Genomic DNA, 19736 nt, shown 5'->3' with positions numbered 1-19736 from the left:
TCATTATCATTGTATTGTACAAATAAGCGCTTTGATTAACACAGCTATATAGTTTTTTTTAATTTTTTAAAAAACCTGTGGAGACAGTGACCTTGTCTTTAAAATATGATAGTCCTATCAGTATAGTGTCTTAGATTAAAGACGTTGCCTTTAATATCTGTTGGGAAGGAAATGTCCAGACTTTTCAAATGTCTTATTGTATGTTTCCTTTTTTGTTTACATAGGGAACAATGTTTATAGATGTGTGTACAGTGGGGGTCTACAACAAGAAGTGTATATTTTCAAACAATTTTTTAATGATTTGACAATTTTTGTAAATCATCTTCAGGCTTCTGCAGCTGTAGATTCTCACTGTGAATCCCTTGCTTGCTCACGCATAAGTGCATTTGCGATACCAAATATACAGGTTTATACTTTTGCCTGTTAGTGATTGTCTCACATGTGTAACGTTTTGGTTGAGATGTTAAATGGTGGATGAGTACTGTGGATGTGAATGTGGGAAGTAATTTTAATTGTGTGTAATTTGTTACAAGGCCTAAGTTGCAGTAACTATTGTTGTTTTATTTAACAATGCCTTGTTGCTTTGTATGCATTAACATTTGGGTGTAAATATTGTGTGTTTATCCAACAGGGAGCCACAGTATTTAAATTGACCAACCTAATGTTACAACTACTTGGAGGTGGCCAAATGTAAACTAAAAGCCTTAATTAAAGTGGTGCAATTTTGTATAACTTAGCATCAGTAGTTTGATAAATTTGGATTGCCATGCAAGGGCTTGCATTACAAAAAAAAAAAAAGAAGAAACAATTCAAAGATTCCTCAAAATGAATGAGAATGACAGCATACACTAGCTTAAGCTATATGACACACAAAAAGCTACTAGACCGAAAGAAGTTCCTAACAAAACTTTTGTTAATAGGGGAAAAGATGCTAACTAGAAACAATCTAACCTCACACTGCTATCACTGTTACTGTCCTCCTATTGTTCATTGATTTTTTTATATACTGATTTTTGTATAGGGGCTACACCCTGTGGTGCTCAGTGCTTCCTCTTGAAGACAGGAACTGAACCTGGACTACCATGTGAAAGGGGAAGGCCCTAATAGCTATACTATAGGTCGAACCTATAAAAAAAATGACTGCTGAACCTATTAAAAAAAAAAACTGAACTTCTCCCCCTGACCACACTCTTTATACTCTCACTTCTATCTTGTTTCTTAATCCTGTGGTTCACCTGCTTTGATCCTGTTCATCTGCGCTGGTCCCCAGCACACCAGACTAACCAAACACTTAGTGGACATTGCAATTACTTTTAGTTGGGTTATTACCCCAAAACAACTACCACATATGCTAATTCATTGGTTATTGTATGACACAGTTTTCATTTCTCAGATAAGTGCCCGACAGTCTAATTGCTGAGACACAAAATTCATATTCTCTGGACCTGGCACTGCATCACTAGATCCAGGTTCTGACTCTTAGTCTCACATACTTGCCTAAACATGTCATCTTCGGGAACAAGGAAGAAACTGGCTTCTTTTATCATTTAGGGGAACATCCAACTGTACTCTTACATCAACACTACATGTTGCCAGTGACATTAATGAATGGTTGGAATAGGGAGGCTTTTCAGAAACCATATGACTCTATCTCAAAGTTGTCCAGCTCCCCTAAATAATCTGCAAATCTTCTGAACCGTGCCTGCAGGATGTAACTATAAGCCCATCATAGTCAGGAGCCCTAAGCTTGGGAGTCTGGGACACAACTCACAGCCTGACATCACTCTTTACCCGGGAACTCCTGAGTGTGAAATCCCCATGAAAATTCCAAGATGTATGAAAGGTCAAGTAGAGACAGCATGGGAAACAAGGTGAAGAGGAAGCATTATCTCTAATAGGCTTGAGCAAGTCTCACTGATGACATTTGATGTGTAACTTCTCAGCTTTAACCCCTTCCCTGCATGGCGTCTCTTTCAAATTGAAGAAGCAAGCTTGAAATGCCTAGATTTAGAGGAGGTTACTGTCTTGTGGTCATTTTACTGGTGAGAGTCACTTCCTCTCATGTCACGAAAGCTTGCACAGGGCAACATTCTCTGCACAGAGAAGATTTGGTTCTGCCAGCACACAGACTCAATACTTCAGGTTCTTCGGGTGTCCAGGATGTCAGTCTTGATCTTCTGGCTCTACCTTCTTCCTCTCCACCTGCAGTTGACTCCACTACTGGGACTTACAGGTGAGAAGCATGGGTGAAATTGGGTAAAATTCTTTTTTTTAACTTGCCTGTGGATCTTTAAGTCTATAGTATTATAGTATTGCAAACCATAATGCCCAAAAGGAGAGAAAGAGTGGGAGATAAAAAGAAAATGCCAATTATAGAGACAGTCCTAATGGGTGAGGTGGCAGGATCGGGAAACAGGGGACATTGGTGGTGTGAAATGTACACTGGTAGAGGGATGGGTGTTGGAACATAGTATGACTAAAACCTGATTGTGTACAGCTTTGTAACTGTGTTTCTCAACATGATTCAATAAAAGTAATTAATAAATAAATATATAAGTTGTTTCTCTCTGATACCATTGCCTGCAGCTGTTAGCACTGGTGGTGAAACCGATAATGCAACTAAAAGCAACCTGACAAGCAGGCTTTGTGTGTTTAACTTCAGTAATTCTCACAGCATCTCGTGTGAATTGTATAACCACCTTATCTGATTTGAATATGGAGAGAGGACGTAAGTTGTCCATCTGTTGCATGAACGAGATGTTGCATGAACAAGCGATCAGTCGGTTGGAGGCGTAGAGGCTGGTCAAGTGAGAGAAATGGTGAAGGCTGGAGGACCACAGCTCTCTAGGCTTATGGACAAGAACAGCATCTGAGTCTCTTTTTATCTTCTTTTCTATAGTAAACCTCTCCAGAGAATTCAGCAGAACAGAAAGAATCATTAACAAAGAAATGTGGGGGCATTCTCGCAAGGACATCAAAGCATACATTGTCCTTCCATGCCCATGAAGCAAATAGCTACTATCTCTGGGGAGGAATGCATGGTCGTGCATGTAGGCTCCATAGGTTACAACCTCCTCACACCTGGGGTCTGTGATAAGCAGGAGGGCTATTTAGGAAGGCTGTTTTCTTGTGCTGCCAGGAGTTAATGTATGACCAATGCAGATGTAGAAAGAACTGTTAAACCCTTTCTAGATTAATCAGACTCACAAGCTCCAGCTTGCCCACTTAGTTCAAAGTAGGGTCCTGCAGGGCAGCATTTAAGGATTTGTCCTAATAATCTGGCTAGGCACAAACATCCATCCAAGTCCGTAAATAGATCATCTAGGAATCAAGTCCAGGTAGTGCATATTTGGATCATGTTTGATCATGTTATGTTCCTCAGCTTCCTGAGGAAAGCAGAATGAGAAAATACAGAGAGAAAACAAGACCAATAGATATCCCCATCACTGAGATCGCCAGAGTTCAGAGTTGGTTCTATATATTCACATACTTTTATTCTTATCTACTTTATTATTTATTGAGTTTTTAATATGCATTATAATTTCTTTCTTTTTGTGGGGGATATATTTGGGCTACACCTGGCAGTGCTCAGGGCTTATTCTTGGCTCTGTATTCACAAATCGTTCTCGGCTTGCTTATGGGTCCATATTTGGTGCCAGGGATCAAATCAGGGTTGCCTATGTACAAGGCAAATGCCTTAACTCCTGTGTTACATCTCCAGCTTTATACACTAGAATTTCTCTTTTTCAAAGTGATGAACATTTATTGGACATTTATTGTGTATAAGGAACCATTAAAAATATAAAAAATAGAATGCTAACACTCAAACAATTGTTAAAAAGATACATAAATTAGTATTTCTGTACAGAAGAGAAAGATTGTGATTGATCTCATTTATGAGTTCTTAATTTTATTTATTTATTTTTCAATTTTATTTTCATAAAGTTGTTCACAGAAATTGATTACGCTCAATAATTCAACATCAATCCTACCACCATTACCCCTTCCCTCCACCATTATTTCAAATTTTCTCACCAACACTAAAGCCTGCCCTTCAGGCAGATGCTAAATGATATATTTTGTATTACTTGCTAAGAATATTGTAGCATGCTGCGCAGCCACAAATGTGGCTGAATGCTCCTGGATATCTTTAAATAACTGGTGTTTGAAGACATTTCTGCAGCGTGCTGCTCTCTTCCAAGATTCATTTGAAAGTCATTTGATATTGGCCATTCATTTGTTATTGGCCATTCATTAATGTGCTTAAATGGCACCAGGAGGCAGTTCGTGGGCATGACAGCCAGGACACTGGATGGGCTAGGAGATGGGGAGGGGCGGCCCATACCTGCCTCCATATGACCTGGAGTTTTCAGTTACTGGTCCAGGTTTTTTTCCTGGAGGTTTGTGGTCACAGGGGTTCATCTGGAGTAGGCAGAGAGAGAGAATGCCTGCTCCATCTGAGGCAACCCGGTGAAAGCAGCTCAGCACAGTGTCCAGAGACATCTCTGTGGTGAGCTGCCACCTTCTGTGCTTCTTTTGTGAGTCTCGAGCTCTTAATTTTAGTGGCTGCTTTCTTTACATCCTCAAAACAACCTTGTTTTCTAACTTGATGCTCCCTTCACTTCCTTTCACTTATCCCCTCCTCCCTACCACTTACTTCCTCTTCGCTTACACGTCCCCATTCCTTCCCTCATTCCTTCCCACTTCCTCTTCCCTTTCTCATCCTTTTCTCTTCTACAATATTATGGACTGAAAAGGTCTCACACATCCATGCAGGCAAACACTCTGCTACAGAGCTATGTGCCTACAAAGTCTCTATTAAAGTAGTTCTAAGGTTACAGGAAGTACTCATTGAATAGTGGTTTACTTGTTTCTGTCTCAGATTCCCTGCCTCCTTTCCTGCTTTTCTAAATTTACTTCTCCCCTTAACCAATCTCATAAAACATATTAACTTCTTTCTTGACATGAGTAGAAATTTTTACATTGACATACTGGAGCAGCTTTGGGATAACTATTATCAATATCTATTTTGCATCTATATTGGCATCCTCTTGTGTCACGTGAAGCTTCACCACCACAGGAAATACAATGTTGATACATGTTCATATTCATTAACATTCACTAACTGCCAGACTGAAAATACCCCACACTTCTCTCCTGGAATCATGAACTCTGAAATAAATGCTCTTATATCCCCTAACTCACAGATGAGAAAAGGGAGGCAAAACATAGGGGTTCAAGGTCACTTAAGGTTAAAGGATATCTGTAATTTGAATTCAGGGATTCTGATCCTAAATTTCACACTTTAACTCCAATCCTTGTCAAATACTAATCACTTAATCACTCAACTTCCCGTTAGTCGTCGATTTGCTCGAGCAGGCGCCAGTAACGTCTCCATTTGTCCCTGTCGCGTGCTAGTGTAGCCCAATGGCATCTGTTAGCTCCGGGAACATGAAGGGCCTCAAACCGATCGTTCATGATCTTGACGAAGAAGTCTGACCATCTGGTAGGTGGGCGGCCATGCGGTCTTTTGACATCCCGTGGAATCCAATCAGTAACAGCTCTAGTCCAACGGTCGTCTTTAAATCTCATTACGTGACCAGCCCATCTGATTTTCGACACCTTGGCAAATGAGACAGCGTCCCTGATCCTTGATCGTCAATGGATGTCAGAACTCTGGATTCTTTCTCTCACTTGAGTGAAACGTGATATTCCAAGCATAGCTCTTTCTATTCATCTTTGGGAGACCTGAATAGCGTTCTCATCTTGTTTGCAGAGGGCCCAGGTCTCTGAGGCATATGTTAATGCAGGAAGAACAGTGGAATCAAAGAGATGTGCCCGGAGCCGGAGGTTCTTCATCCTCTTAGCTATTTCTTCAACGTTCTTGAAGGCGTTCCAAGCCACTCTCTTCCTCCTGCGCAGCTCGGGTGCCAGGTCATTTGTCATGTTGTCTTCTCGACCTAGGTACACATAGCTGTTGCATTCAGAGATGGTCGTTCCATTGAGAGTGAATGGGGCGTCAGGAACAAGGCTGTTTCTCATAAACATTGTCTTCGTAAGATTCAGCTGTAGTCCTACCTTTCCACACTCACGGTCAAAGTCAGGCAGCATTTGTGCCGCTTGGCTGATGTTTGGTGTTATTAAAACAATGTCATCAGCAAAGCGGAAGTGGTGTAGTTGCCGACTATCTATCTTCACTCCCATTCCTTCCCATTCCAGTCGTCGCATGATGTTCTCGAGGGTGGCACTGAAGAGTTTCGGTGAAATAGTATCACCCTGCCGCACCCCTCTCTTGACATCAACGATCACTTCTTTGTAGAATGGTGAGATCCTGGTAGTGAATCCGCAATACAGCTCACGGAGGATCCTGATGTATTGGGCTTGAATGCCCTGATTGGCTAGGGCTTCAATGACCGCTTCCATCTCAACAGAATCAAAGGCCTTCTTTAAATCAATGAACGTTAAACAGAGCGGCATCTTGAACTCCTGAGAAACCTCAATGAGCTTGGTTATCGTGTGGATATGGTCGATGGTGCTGAATCCTTTGCGGAACCCTGCTTGCTCGCATGGTTGTCCTTCATCTAGTGTTCTGCCAATCCTATTTAGGATGACTCGAGTGAACAACTTGTAGATGACAGACAATAGGCAGATCGGGCAATAGTTGCCAATGTCATGGATGTCTCCCTTCTTGAACAGTAGTACGGTCCTGCTGGTTTTCCACTGGGACGGAACCTTGCATTCAGACAGGTAGCAAGTAAAGAGCCGAGCCAGTGTATTGATGAGTACTGACGGCAGGTTCTTCAGGTGTTCAGGTCTGACCTTGTCTGGGCCGGGTGCTGTTTGTTTCTTTACCGACGAAATGGCGTGTCGGATTTCGGAAGGGAGAACGTTGGGAATGACATATCCATCCTGTGGAATTTGGTATGTCGGCAAGTGGACATGGCTATCGAAGAGATACGAGTAGAAGTCATGGATAATCTTCTCCATTGCCGTTCTGGAGGATGTGATGGATCCATCAGGACGTGGGAGGGCAGTCATCTTGGTCTTATAGTTGGCAAAGGACAGGCGGGCCTTACGAATACTTTTCCCGGCTTCTGCCGCATCTACCAGTACTTCTGCTCTTCTCTCTTTGAGGTCTTCCTTGATCGCATCTCTGCACTGCTTTGCGAGCTCGGACGTTAGCTTGTGGTTGCCTGAGGCATGCGCCAAACCACGCTGGCGAATTAGCTCAAGAGTTTTCGAAGATAGGCGACTTTTTGTGGCTATCTCTCTCTTGGCGTTCCTCGCACATTCATGGAGGTGCTGAACCAGTCGATCGTATTCCTCGTCAATGTTGTCAACAATGGCATCTTCCCATGTTGCCGCAATAGTACCAAAGAGTTCCCAGTTGGTGGTCATTCTGGGAGTTCTCTTTTTGAACTTTGCAGCCCTTTCTCCCCGCTCTAATCAATCTACACAAATACTTTCAGACCATATTATCTCTATAACTGCTACCAAAGGATGTGAAGAGTAGGGAAGAGAGCTCGTGGGTGTCTATCCCTTGTGACCTCTTTGTTCTGTACATATGTAAGTAGTTTTTGTTTTATATGAACTCATCTACTTAGCAAACAGTTTCTTGTGCAATGTCCACTGAAATTATCACTAAAAATAAAACCCAAGGATCAAGGAAGTGTCACATTGTTCACATTTGTAGACAAAAACTTATTTATTGATCTCACAATATGTGTCAGAAATTGTTAAAGAAATTGGGGTGTACTGACAAATATAGAGACAAAAAGTTCTTATAATGCTTAGTATTTGGTAGTATTTGGGGGAAATGACAGTAAAATAGACATAATAGATACTTTTGTATATAAGAAAGTGTGTTTTGTGAATTAAAAATTAGAAAATACTCCAGACAAAGTATTCGGGAAAAATGAAGGATGAGATGTGTTTTAAGTAGCAGTGTGATGGAGATGACAAAAAAAAAAGGAAAATTTGAGCAAAGCTTAGAAAACAGTGCAGGGTGGCCCATGAGGATTTCTGGGGGGAAAGTGAAAGGGAAAATGTCTACAAGAAGCCTGAGAAAATATTCTTCCTTTTATGCTCAAGGGTTTAATTTTTCTCTGATCTTGTGTCAAAAAAATGGGTTTGTTATTGAAAGGTGATGAGGATGGAAGCCACTTGCTCCATGATGAACATGAAATGATTCCACATGTAGTTGAGAATGGGCTAGATAACAGAGATAGAAACAACTAGAGAATTTCACAAGTCACTGAGTTCATTCACATAAAACGAGTTGACTGCGACAAGTCAATAGTTAGTACAGATAAAGTCAAGAACTCAGCTCTGGGACATGAGCAGATGAGAAATCAACAGAATTTCCTGGTGCACACTTCTGGAGTGGGAGAGAAAAACCTAAGAGCTTGGGATCTGAGATCTGAGAGAATCAAGCTGATAGTGAGGGATTGAGAGGAAATTAGGAATTCAGGTCCGGGATGTTAACTGTGTGTTGTTTACTTCCAACTGGGAGAATTGTACAAAAAGTCCAGAGTCTGAAGGAACGTTCTGGCCTAGAGTGTGAATGTGGGAATTATGGATCCACAGAGGGCAGAGTTTCTCTATTTCCTGGTTTCTGTCAAACTTCTGGTTTTTCTTCTTCCCTCTCTCTACTATTCAGTTCACTCATCTCTTCAAGATTCAGTCATAATTATTTGCACTTTGTCACATAACAGGTATTCTTATCACACAGTTTCTCATTTTCCAATCATCATCTCTTAATTTTGTTTAAAGTTTTGGGCTTGGGGCCACCTCTGATGATGTCCAGGCTCTGTGCTCAGGAATCACTCCTGGGGGAGTGGGGGCTAAGGGCACCATATGCAGTGCCAGGGCATTGAATCATAGTTAGCAGAGGGCCCAGAACCCTGTACTATCTCTGCAGTTCCCAATCCTCTTCCCCTGATTTAAAACTCAAACTACCCAAGGCCCTGACCACAGTAACAAGCCTGGTGTGCCCTGTGAGAACAGCTCCTCCTTAGGAGCCAGGCTAGTTACACAGGTGCTGAGTGGGTGCACTGTACCAGCTCACACATGCAAAAGGGAAACCACAACTCTATCCTGTTGAGTACAAAGAAAAAGAAAAAGAACATTGTTAGGTTCCATTGTCTGAGAGACCACACAAAGTAATGAGCTGTGCAGAATAAGATTTTATCTGGCACAAGTCAAACAAGTATGAAATTTAGAAAGCTGACTGGTCAGGGCTGTCCCCTCTAGTAGGAGAGCAACTCCTCACCTTTTTCAAAAACTCTAGGGGCAATCCTGACCATCTTGTGCCACTCCCTGGCGACCTGTTCCTTGATTGGTTTGTTGGTTATCTTCTCTGACTTCATACAAGGGTCATTCTACTTTTTCAACTGATCCCCATAAATGGGTGTATCCGGCTCAACTGACAGTTACTGGCAAAAGCTGTGCTTTTCCAAAATGTTTCTGCTGATGCTAAGCAAGGCTAAGTATTGTAGGAGGGGAGTAGGGCTTCACAACATGGGGTTTACTCTTGGTCCGACTAAGGCTGATCGTCTGAAGCAGATCTGCTACCAGAACAATGAGACACTTCAAATCAGAGGATCCTTTTAGTATTTCCATATGATTCCAGAACATTCCTAGTCTTTGGAGAGGCAATACAACTGGAAAGTCCTTCATTTGGTAGTAAAAATCATGGAGTTACTCACGGTCTCTCAAATCATAACTCATTTTGTCCAAGCAAAACTAACAGCTCCGTTCTTTTAAGAACACAAATTTGAACCTTGCTGCTTCTTTTTCTCTCGTACCCCTGATCTCTTTCCACATTCAAATATCTATCTATAAGAAATACACCTTCCTCAGTATCATATATGTTATATTTTTTCCTTAAGTCATTTAATTCAAATCAAAGGCTAATGAACTTGTTCTAATATGCACTTATTATTATGTTAATTATACATAAAATGAACCAGCCTGTTAAAAGTATAAAAGTTGGTAGCAATAAAGCACATTCACAATGGTGAAATCATCAGCACCACACATTTTTAGGACTTTCCAACAACCTAAGCAAAAATTGTGTACCCCAAATAGATCCTCCTATCTTCCTGCTCCCTGAGTTCCAAGGTGTTTTTTCCTCTATAAATGAGCCCATTTTAGGTACATTATATATGTGGGGAAATACTTCTCTTTTACGTTTGATTAATTTCATTTAACATGATATTTATTTAAGGTTCATTTGTCTTATAGGCTGGATCAGAATTGCATTAATGAGTAGGGTTGCAAATATTTCATTTTCTACACATACTAGATTTTGTTCATTCATTCATCTGTTGAGGAAATATTATATTGCTCTAAGACAATAAGCTTTTGATAATTATCACAGCAGACTAATGAAACCAATATATAATGATCAAGCAATTAAAACAGTATAAATCTCAGGGACATGATACCATGTTCAGCTCCCAAGAAACTTCCATGTATATATTGGGATTTGCACTTTCCTCTCAGTACTTTGGGTGAGGGGCAGAAACCACCAGGAGCATCTGGGGAAGGCAAGGATGGATTTACTGAGGCACTGATAGATCAGGGATATCCCATTGGCACCACTGTCCCTCTGCTTACACTCATTAGTCAGAAAAGTCTTATAGCTCCTCATAATACAAAGGACAAAAGGTCCAACACTTTCGGAGGGAAGAACCAGAGAGTTGCTAATTCCAGACAATCCAGGGAAAGCAACTAAACTACCCTCTATGCCATGTCCTTAAGCTTCTGGTTCCTAGATTCCTCCTTTTTGCATAACATTCACACTTTGGAGGTTGATGGTGGGGCAACATAAGATTCACACCATGTGCTGAACTCATCTTGATGAATATTCAGTCACTGGTGTAGGTTGCTGACAGAGAGTGGGGAAACCTACCTTGTTAGTAACAAGGATGAGTGAAGAGCTGCTTGTGTTTCCCTCAGGAGTGGCCGGGAAGGATGTGAAACTGCAAGTGATCCAACCTGACAAGTTCATGTCTGTGGCTGTGGGAGAGACAGTCATTCTGCGCTGCTCCCTGACCTCCCTGCTTCCTGTGGGCCCTGTCAAGTGGGTCCGGGAGATACTGGGTGTCCGGGAGGATATCTATAGCTTTGCAAGCAAAGTCCACAGCTCCCGAGTGACCAATGTTTCAGATACCACCAAGAGAGACAACATGGACTTTTCCATTCGCATTTGTGACATCAGCCCAGCTGACACAGGCACCTACTACTGTGTGAAGTTCCAGAAGGGGAATGTGGAAAGTGTGGAGTTCAAGTCTGGGCCAGGCACCTGGGTCACCGTGAGTGGTGAGTGCTCTGAGGGGGCAGGGGGTCCGTTGTCCTGCTGGGTGGCCATAGTCAGTCAGGCCAACCTCACTTCTGAGAGCAAGAACTAAGACCAGGTGAGGAGCTGGTGCTTGTCCTTGGATCTGCTTCACAGTCCACTTCACCTGCCTTAGAGATCAAAGATGTTGAAGTCACTGAGTTCTGAAGATGGCACCTTAGGGGAACACTCTGAGGACTGTTCTCAATGTGGAGCATCTTCTCTTTCCTCAGTACCCACTGTGTACCCAGCTCTGCTCTGGGCATAGCGGAAACAGGGGTCATCACAATGACCAAAGGCTTTTCTCCAAAATCACTGAATCCTATTCCTTCTAACAGGTTCCAGCAATCGGGCTGCATTTGATTCTTTTTGAGAAACATTAGTGACAAAAGGTGATAAGAGGCACATGCTCTGTTCAGTCTGACAGTCTGACAGTCACCAGGACTTCTCACTTTCAGGAGGGTTGTCAGGAAACTCTCCAATGGTTCAGAGAAAGATCACTCAGTCATTGAAAGCTCTGAGCAGAGTAGGTAACCCTGGAAAGTCTGAGCCAGGTAAAATTCCTCAGTCAGGTGACAAGGTGACTGATAAAACGATGGGAAGTCATGAGACAATGTTTAGAGTACTTAGTCTTTTCATCTCCAAAATGGCAATAATAATTGACTCCTTTTAGGAGAGTTGAAAGGATCTGAGATGCCATTTCCCAGGAGCACTGAATAGTCCACCAAACCAGGGGCTCGACAAAGGTTCTGTGAATCAGCTTCCTTTTGCACATCAGTCTCCTTACACACAGAACGTGACTAATCCACCAACCTTTGTGGGAAGGTGTGAGATTCAATAAGCCTGGTGAAAGAACAGATGAGTATTGGGAACTAAGGGTTAAGTTAGACAGGATGAGGAAGGAGACTTGGGGGCCAGAAAAACAGGACCGTGTGATGAGAACGCTGGTGCCAACTTACATGAAACAGCATTGAGGCATGGTCCTGTATGTACTCCATCTTGGCCTGACTGCCTTGGTATGAGAAACAAACCCATAGAAAGAGCTTACAAGAAAGGTATTTACCCTGAGCTGCCTAAGGTATGAAGTTTAGCTTAGAACTAGCTTGGATTAGAGTAGGTCTTCTGAGAGCAGTTGTGCTTGTAATAAAAAATCCTATCCCTATGCTAAACCCCCAGTTCTGGTTTCTTGGTGTAAAGCAATAAATGCGATCTGCAGAGTACCAATGAGGCTAGAGTCCAAAGGATGTTATCCCTGTGACCCCACTCCACGCTCATTTCTGTCTTGTTTCTTAATCCAGAGAGCCTGGCAAGCTACGGAGAGTATTCAGTATGCCAAACACAGTAACAACAAGTCTCACAATGGAGATGTTACTGGGCCCGCTTGAGCAAATCGATGAACAACGGGAGGACAGTGTTTGTTTTGTTTTCTTAATCCATGGTAGCACCCTCTTCATGGGGGCTGCTCCACAGAATATGAGCAGTGATGCTGTCATCCCAAAGCTGTGGATATATCAGTGTCTGGAATCCTCCATTTCCCTGTCAGTGAAGTGGTGGCTTTAGTTAAGTCTGTGACAAGCAGAGAGCAGTACAGTGTTCTGTGGAAGTATCACTAGAGTCACTGAGCCCCAGAGGAGACCCTGGAAGAACCGCCTGCCTGGGCTCTTGTCCCTGTTCTGCCTCCTTGTCTGTGTGATCTCAGATCTGTCACTCCACATGGGGCCAAGGTCCTTTTTGTTTTGTTTTGTTTTCTTTTTGGAGGGAAGATGAAAGGGAGGGAAGGAGAGAGGAAAGGAGGGAGGAGGGAGGGAGAGACTAAGTGGAGGTGAGGGAGAAAGCAGGGAGGGAGAGTGGAGGGAACTAGGGAGAGAGTAACAGAGGGTTGGAAGGAGAGAGGAATGGAGAGTGGAGTGAGGGAGTGAGAGTATCTGTTCAGGTTCACAGCTAGGGCAGGACTTGGGGGTCTGGTGTCTGTGCAGGGAGGTCAGAGAGAGCAGAAATGGCTGTAGTGTTGAGGCTGGGGACTAGGAGAGGGAAGAAGTCCAGGGGAGAGGGGTGGCAGGACCCCAGAAGTCTTGGTGAGAAGTGTAGTCTGCACCTTGCTGGCTCCCTGCAGCCAAGTCTACAGAGTGCGAGTTCCTTGGGAGCTGGAGGCATGACGAGGTCGTGGAGGCTGGTCGGAAACCTGGGATGCCCGACACCCGGCTTCAGAAACATGGGTAAAGGCAGAGACCCTTGACTATGACTGTGCAACTCTGCAGTCTATAACAAGGAATTGTTTTGTAGCCCTAGTAGCATTGGGCTTGGGTCCGGCAGAGATGAAGGGTGTGATGAAAACTGCTGAGAACTGACAGGATGAACGAAGCTGGGAGGACGGACAGACGTTCCATAACTGGGTGACAGGAACAGTGCCAGGGTCCTCCTCTGTCAACAGTGCTCCCTCCTCACTCCACAAAAGCATGCACCGGGAAGTGACCACTGGGAAGTGCTCAAGCTCTGTGAGATGAGGGAGGTTACTGCCTGTAAGCCAGGATGTGCTGAAAACAGTGGTTGTCCTAGGTGCCACACTCTCCCTGTGCTCACTGTGTCCAAATGCTCCTTCTGTAGCCAAACCTCGTCCTGAGGTCTCAGGCCCCAGGATGAGGGCCCCACCCAGGTACACAGTGAGATTAACCTGCAAGCCCCACGGCTTCTCCCCGAGAAACATCAGCCTGTGGTGGTTCAAAAGCGGAAACGCACTCTCAGTCTCCCGGACCAGTGTGGACCCCAGTTGGAGAACACCTCCTAGTGACTCCAGCACAGCCAGGGTGCCGCTGACCTTGGGGAATGTGCATTCCCAGGTCATCTGTGAGGTCACCCACGTCACCCTTCCCAGGGGCTCTCCTCTCCGTGGGATGGCCCGCTTGGCTGGGACCATCTGAAGTAGATATCCTCACTCCAGCCCCCACCTCTTATCTCCTGCTCCTCCACCCCTGAGTTTTGTTCTGCTGTTCTGGAGTCTAATTCCCATCCTATAACCATACCAGCTGGCTCCTGGTGAACTCCTCTGCCCACCTGGAGAAGGTGGTGTTCACCTGCCAGGTGGAGCACGATGGGCAGCCGGCACTCACCATATCACACACCCTGGGCTCAAACGAACAACTTGGTAAGGGTACAAAACTACTGATCTAAATCATCAGACTTAGCTTTCTTTTGATGTTAAATATTGTACTCATACTGATTGTACAGACTTTTAGAAATTTCTGCCTTCATCACGCATTCCACGAAGAACCACTAGGATGAGGTTGGTTTGTCCTTGGTGCACACTCTCCCTGTGCTCACTGTGTCTAAATGCTCCTTTTGTAGCCAAACCTTCTCATCCAGAGATCTTTGGCCCTACAAAGAGGGTCCCACGCGGGCACACAGTGAGCTTCACCTGCAAGTCCGATGGCTTTTTCCCCAGAAACATCAGCCTGCAGTGGTTCAAAAATAGGAACACACTCTTGGCCTCCCATACTATTGTGGAACTACAGAGGGAGAACACCTCCTACAGCATCTCCAGCACAGCCAGGGTGCCACTGACCTCAAGGGACGTGCACTCCCAGGTCATCTGTGAGGTCAACCACGTCTTCCTGCGTGGGGGCCCTCCTCTCCGAGCAATGGTCAACTTGTCTGAGATCATCCAAGGTAGACACCCTCACCCCAACCCCTGCATCTCCTTGACCGCTTCTGCCCCCTGAGTTTTGATCTACTGTTCTGGAATCTATTCCTATCCGCCCTTCCTGATTGCCAGCATGCTAGATGTGCCCACCACACATGCCTCTTTCCATGGCAAACCTACCTGTATTCGCACACTGTACAGAATATCTCATTTATTTTATGAAAAGCAACTAAAATTCCTAATTACCTAATATCAACCACCCCCATGTGCATTCTTTATTTCACTTTTTGGTGACATTATTATGTTCATACTGCATGCAAGAGACTTTGCTTATTCCACTTGTTTCTTCCCTAGTAGAAGCTGTGCCTGACGCCTACTCTGTGTGAGATACTGTGCTATTGGTTTCATTCTTGTGCAAAGAGCTCTCCCAGTGTGAGCTCCTATCTAGCTCTGTGTGCCTGGGAATGTTGGGGTGAATCTCTGCTGTGTATTGGGACTTAAGCACTAAATCCTAGGTCCTGTGACTTGTCTCTCCCCCCGAGATCAGAGCTTCTCCCTGGGCTTTTTCAGTTCCACCCACGCTGGAGGTCTCCCAGTTCCCCGCGGTGGGCAACCAGGTGAACCTCACCTGCCAAGTGAAGAAGTTCTACCCCCAGAACCTACAGCTGACCTGGCTGGAGAATGGAAACGTGTCCCGGGCAGAAACGGCTTCCCTCCTCCTAGAGAACAAGGACGGGACCTTTAACCGGACCAGCTGGCTCCTGCTAAACTATTCTGCCCGCCAGAAGAACGTGGCCTTCACCTGCCAGGTGAAGCATGATAGGCAGCCAGCACTCACCAAATCACACATCCTGGGCTCAAATGAACAACCTGGTAAGGTTACAAAACTACTGATCTAGCTTCCTTTTGATCTTAAATATAATAATCATACTGATTGTACAGACCTTTAGAAATCTCTGCCTCCATCATGCATTCCAAGAAGAACCACTATGATGAGGTTGGTGCCAGGTGTTGGACATAAATAAATCTTGAGAAATAAAATGGGGAGAGACCGAGATATACTACAGTGAATAACTGCTTGACTTACATTCAACTGATTCGTGTTTGATCTCCGAAAACCCAAATGGCACCCCCCAAGCTATCTAGGAATGACCCTTAACTGCAGATCAGGTGTAAGTTGTGAGCAGAGACAGGTATGGACAAGCCAATAAACAAATAAAGTGGGGAAGAAGGAAGGTCATAATTCATGAGTCCTGCCTCCCACTTGATTCTCCTCACAGCGATTCCCTTCACCATCCAACTCAGCTCATCTCCCTCCTGTTTTCTAACCCTGGTGAGACTTGATTCCATCCCAGACTTCCATTTGTTTCATCTGTTTTGTAAGATCACCCAATCACACTGGGACCTTCTGTCTGTGCAGACACAGAGGAAACCCTGCCTAGTTGAGTCCCATTGGTCACCTGCGTGTGGTGATTGGAATCAAGGATTTCCTGTGTCCTCTAGTTTGTAACAATGGAACTGCATTCATCATCAACATTCTGCACGGTTACCACTGAAAATTACTTTCCATCTACAATCTCCTTTCTGCTTAAACCATCCCCTGAGTTTAGATTTTTACAGAAGAGATTTGGGGAGGAATGAGGGAAGGATGATTTAAGACTTCCTACTTTAAGCCTGGTGATCGGAATAAAATAAACCAGGCCCATGAGTCCTAAGGCAGAAACCACTGCCCTTGACACCTGATATGTGATTGTTGATGTGCTTCCCCATGATGGCATCATTCAAGGGCTTTCAGTGTCTCTTTATGTGAATAAATGCATTTCATTTCTCCCTCACGTAACATGAGACAGATCCAATAATGTATTTTAGAGAACTTTCTGAAATAAACACACACACACACACACACACACACAGGCACACAAATATACTTTCAAAGACCCAGCATCATTCCAGGATGTTCTCTAGTGTTGTCTTCATCCTCTGATCAGGCGAATGAGCAAATTTCCTTAAAGAAGATGCACACAAAAGTTACTTGGTTATTCCCATAGGATTAGAGTCCTTTTTGTATGTCCAGCTAGAATTATAGCCCATAATTATGTTGTCTTATTATTGTTTTCCATTTTCACTGCAGTACCATATTTACAATGCAGTTAATGATATATTGTTCCATCACCCACCACCAGAGTAGAAACTTATTCCCACCAATTTGCCAAGAAATCCTTCCATCCTCCTCCCTTTCTCCTACATAGGACAGTTCTATGGACCAAGTATTTATTAACATTTTTTTTGGTGCATTTTGGGTCACACCCAGCAATGCACAGGGGCTACTCCTGGCTCTGCACTTAGGAGTCACTCCTAGCGGTGCTCAGGGGAACATATGGGATTCTGGAAATCAAACCCGGGTCAGCCGCGTGAAAAGCAAACACCCTACCTGCTGTGCTATCACTCTAGCCCCTTTATTAACTTTTTTTTTAAATTTTTATTAGTGAGACACGATGAGGTACAGTTGTAGACTTACAAATTTTTGTGCTTGGGTTTCAATTATACAATGATCAAATACCTATCCCTCCACCAGTGCCCATTTCCCACCACACGGAACCCAGTATCCCTCCCAACTCACATCCCCCCCCCATTCCACCCTGCCTCTGTGGCAGGGCATTCCCTTTTGTTCTCTCTCTCCTATTGGGTGTTGTGGTTTACATACTAGTGGTACTACATGGAAAGTATCGTGTTAAGCGAAATGACTCAGAAAGAGAGGGATAGACATAGAAAGATTGCATTCATCTGGGGAACATAAAGCAACAAAATAGGAGACTAACACCCAAGAATGGCCGAGATTAGTATCAGGAATTTTACTCCATGGCTTGGAGGCCAGCTACACATGCTAGGGGAAAAGGGAGCTCAGATATAGAAGGGAGCACCAAATAAAGGGTGTTGGGAGGATCTTCCCAGGATCGGAGAAGCATGCCAAAAGTAGACTATAGACCAAACATGATTGTCACCCATTGCCTCTTTATTAACTTTTTAATAGAACATTTATAGTAATAAAACTTAATATCCTCATTTAAAAATTTTAAACAATGTAAAGTAGTGACACATCAATCACTTTGTGTTTGTTTGGGGCCACATCCAACAATGCTCCTACTTACCCTGGAGGAGCTCAGGACACCACAGGAGGTGCCAGGATCAAACCTTGGTGGCTGTGTGAAATGCAAGAGAAAATGCGTAAGTGTATGAAGAAAGAGTGCTGAATAGAAATAGATTTGGGATGCCATTTATATTTGTTTTACTTTGTGAACCATCTTCTGTTTACCTCAAAGCTAAATGTTTCTACTGCTTGATTCATTCCTCCTCCACAGGATTGGAAAGGAGACATGTATGCTGTCCCATTTTTCAGGTAGAAACTAGGGGTACCAGTACCAGCCCTCTGGATAGGCCACTGGATCAGATCCCTGGATCCCACTGTGGCACTACTTCCCTTGTAATCCCTCTAAAAATGCCTCCTCTGACCTTGGGAAAGTTTCCAAGTCATTCCCAACTCAAGAAGTTAGATACACCCAACTGTTTCCATTAGGTTGCCAAGTAGACATAAACCAGGTGTCAAGAACTGTGCTGGGTAGTTTCAAGTACTTTATTATTCATATCTCAAGTAAAGCAACTATAATTGAGCTCCTCTATGTACACAGAGATTCCTATACTTTAGAACAGTTACTATTTTCTTGTTACATTTCAGGGACGTTATTGTGGACTTCACATTTTTATCCTGATAGGCGAAAACATTCCTTAATCACCTTGCTAAGGCCTGAGCACTGTGCTAGTGACTCTTTCAATAAGCAGATTCCCTCAGTGTGAGCTCACTTTGTCTAACAATTTCTGTTTCCTTGGTCCGTCCTTTGCCGTGGGATTGCCTAAATGATGGAGCTCTTCCCTAGGATCTGTCTGCTCACAGGTCAGAGCTTGAACCCTGTGCAGTTTCAGACCCACCCACTATGGAGACTTTTCAATCCCCCATGCCTGGGACCCCATTGAGAAGATTCACATTCTAGTCTGAGGATCAATTCTGTAGATTAAATAACGAATTTTGATATCTGACTATGCTTTCTCTTGACTCTCCTTCAATGAGGACAACCTTGGAAGTTTAGCCTGTGAGTGATGAAATAAAGAATCTTTTATGGGGGGGGGAGGGAGGAATCACAGTGGAGATTCTCAGAGGTCACTTCATCATCTGTACTCAGGAATTATTCCTAGTGGTACTTGGACAACCATATGGAATTCCAGGAATCAAACACAGGTTGGCTACATGCAAGCAAACACCATACTCCCTGGTCTATGGCTCTTCCCCAATATTAGGGAACTCTTTACCTTGATTTCTTAATTGATCCTGAACCAGGACAGCAGTGAAGTTCAAAAGTTTCAGCATAGTTTCAGCACTGGCATCACAGATGGAAGAACTAGAGTTGCCTGAGACTTCTCTATAGCTCCTTTAAGTAAACTCTTGTGCATTGATTTCCAGGACCATCCCACATACATTTCATCCTGGGATTCTTCTTTTGTAACAAGGTGCTGTTGGTGATTGCTGTGTCTGGCATTTACCTCTACAAGAAGTTGAGCATGTGACTGTAAGTTGTTGGGGAATGTTGGGGTGGAGATCGCTCTATCAAGGGAAAAGTCAACAGAGGGGGCCAGTCTGCAAATCACACATGACCAGGACCTATGTGAAGTTAAGAAACATTAAAACACTGCTCTCAAAACTTTCGC

General features: G+C 43.8%; 1 protein-coding gene across 1 annotated transcript; it reads left to right on the top strand.

Moving 5' to 3' along the window:
• Window positions 1-2138: 2138 nt before the first annotated feature.
• On the top strand, window positions 2139-15877 carry LOC130017180 (signal-regulatory protein beta-1-like). The gene is made up of 4 exons (XM_056107888.1): window positions 2139-2233; window positions 10963-11325; window positions 14684-15004; window positions 15549-15877. Exons 1-4 carry the CDS (start codon window positions 2161-2163, stop codon window positions 15875-15877), a joined length of 1086 nt encoding a protein of 361 aa, XP_055963863.1. The 5' UTR covers window positions 2139-2160.
• Window positions 15878-19736: the final 3859 nt, after the last annotated feature.

This window comes from Sorex fumeus, unplaced genomic scaffold (assembly GCF_029834395.1).
Source record: "Sorex fumeus unplaced genomic scaffold, SorFum_2.1 ptg000178l, whole genome shotgun sequence".
NCBI classification, from domain to species: Eukaryota; Metazoa; Chordata; class Mammalia; order Eulipotyphla; family Soricidae; genus Sorex; species Sorex fumeus.
Note: the sequence above shows the minus strand (reverse complement) of the source record. Positions and strands in the feature narration are given on the sequence as shown.

Coding starts and splice junctions, on each gene's coding strand:
- LOC130017180 (XM_056107888.1), top strand. CDS start 2,161: ATGTCAGTCTTGATCTTCTGGCTCTACCTTCTTCCTCTCCACCTGCAG. Junction 2,234..10,962: donor TCCACTACTGGGACTTACAG/GTGAGAAGCATG, acceptor TGTTTCCCTCAG/GAGTGGCCGGGAAGGATGTG. Junction 11,326..14,683: donor CACCTGGGTCACCGTGAGTG/GTGAGTGCTCTG, acceptor CTCCTTTTGTAG/CCAAACCTTCTCATCCAGAG.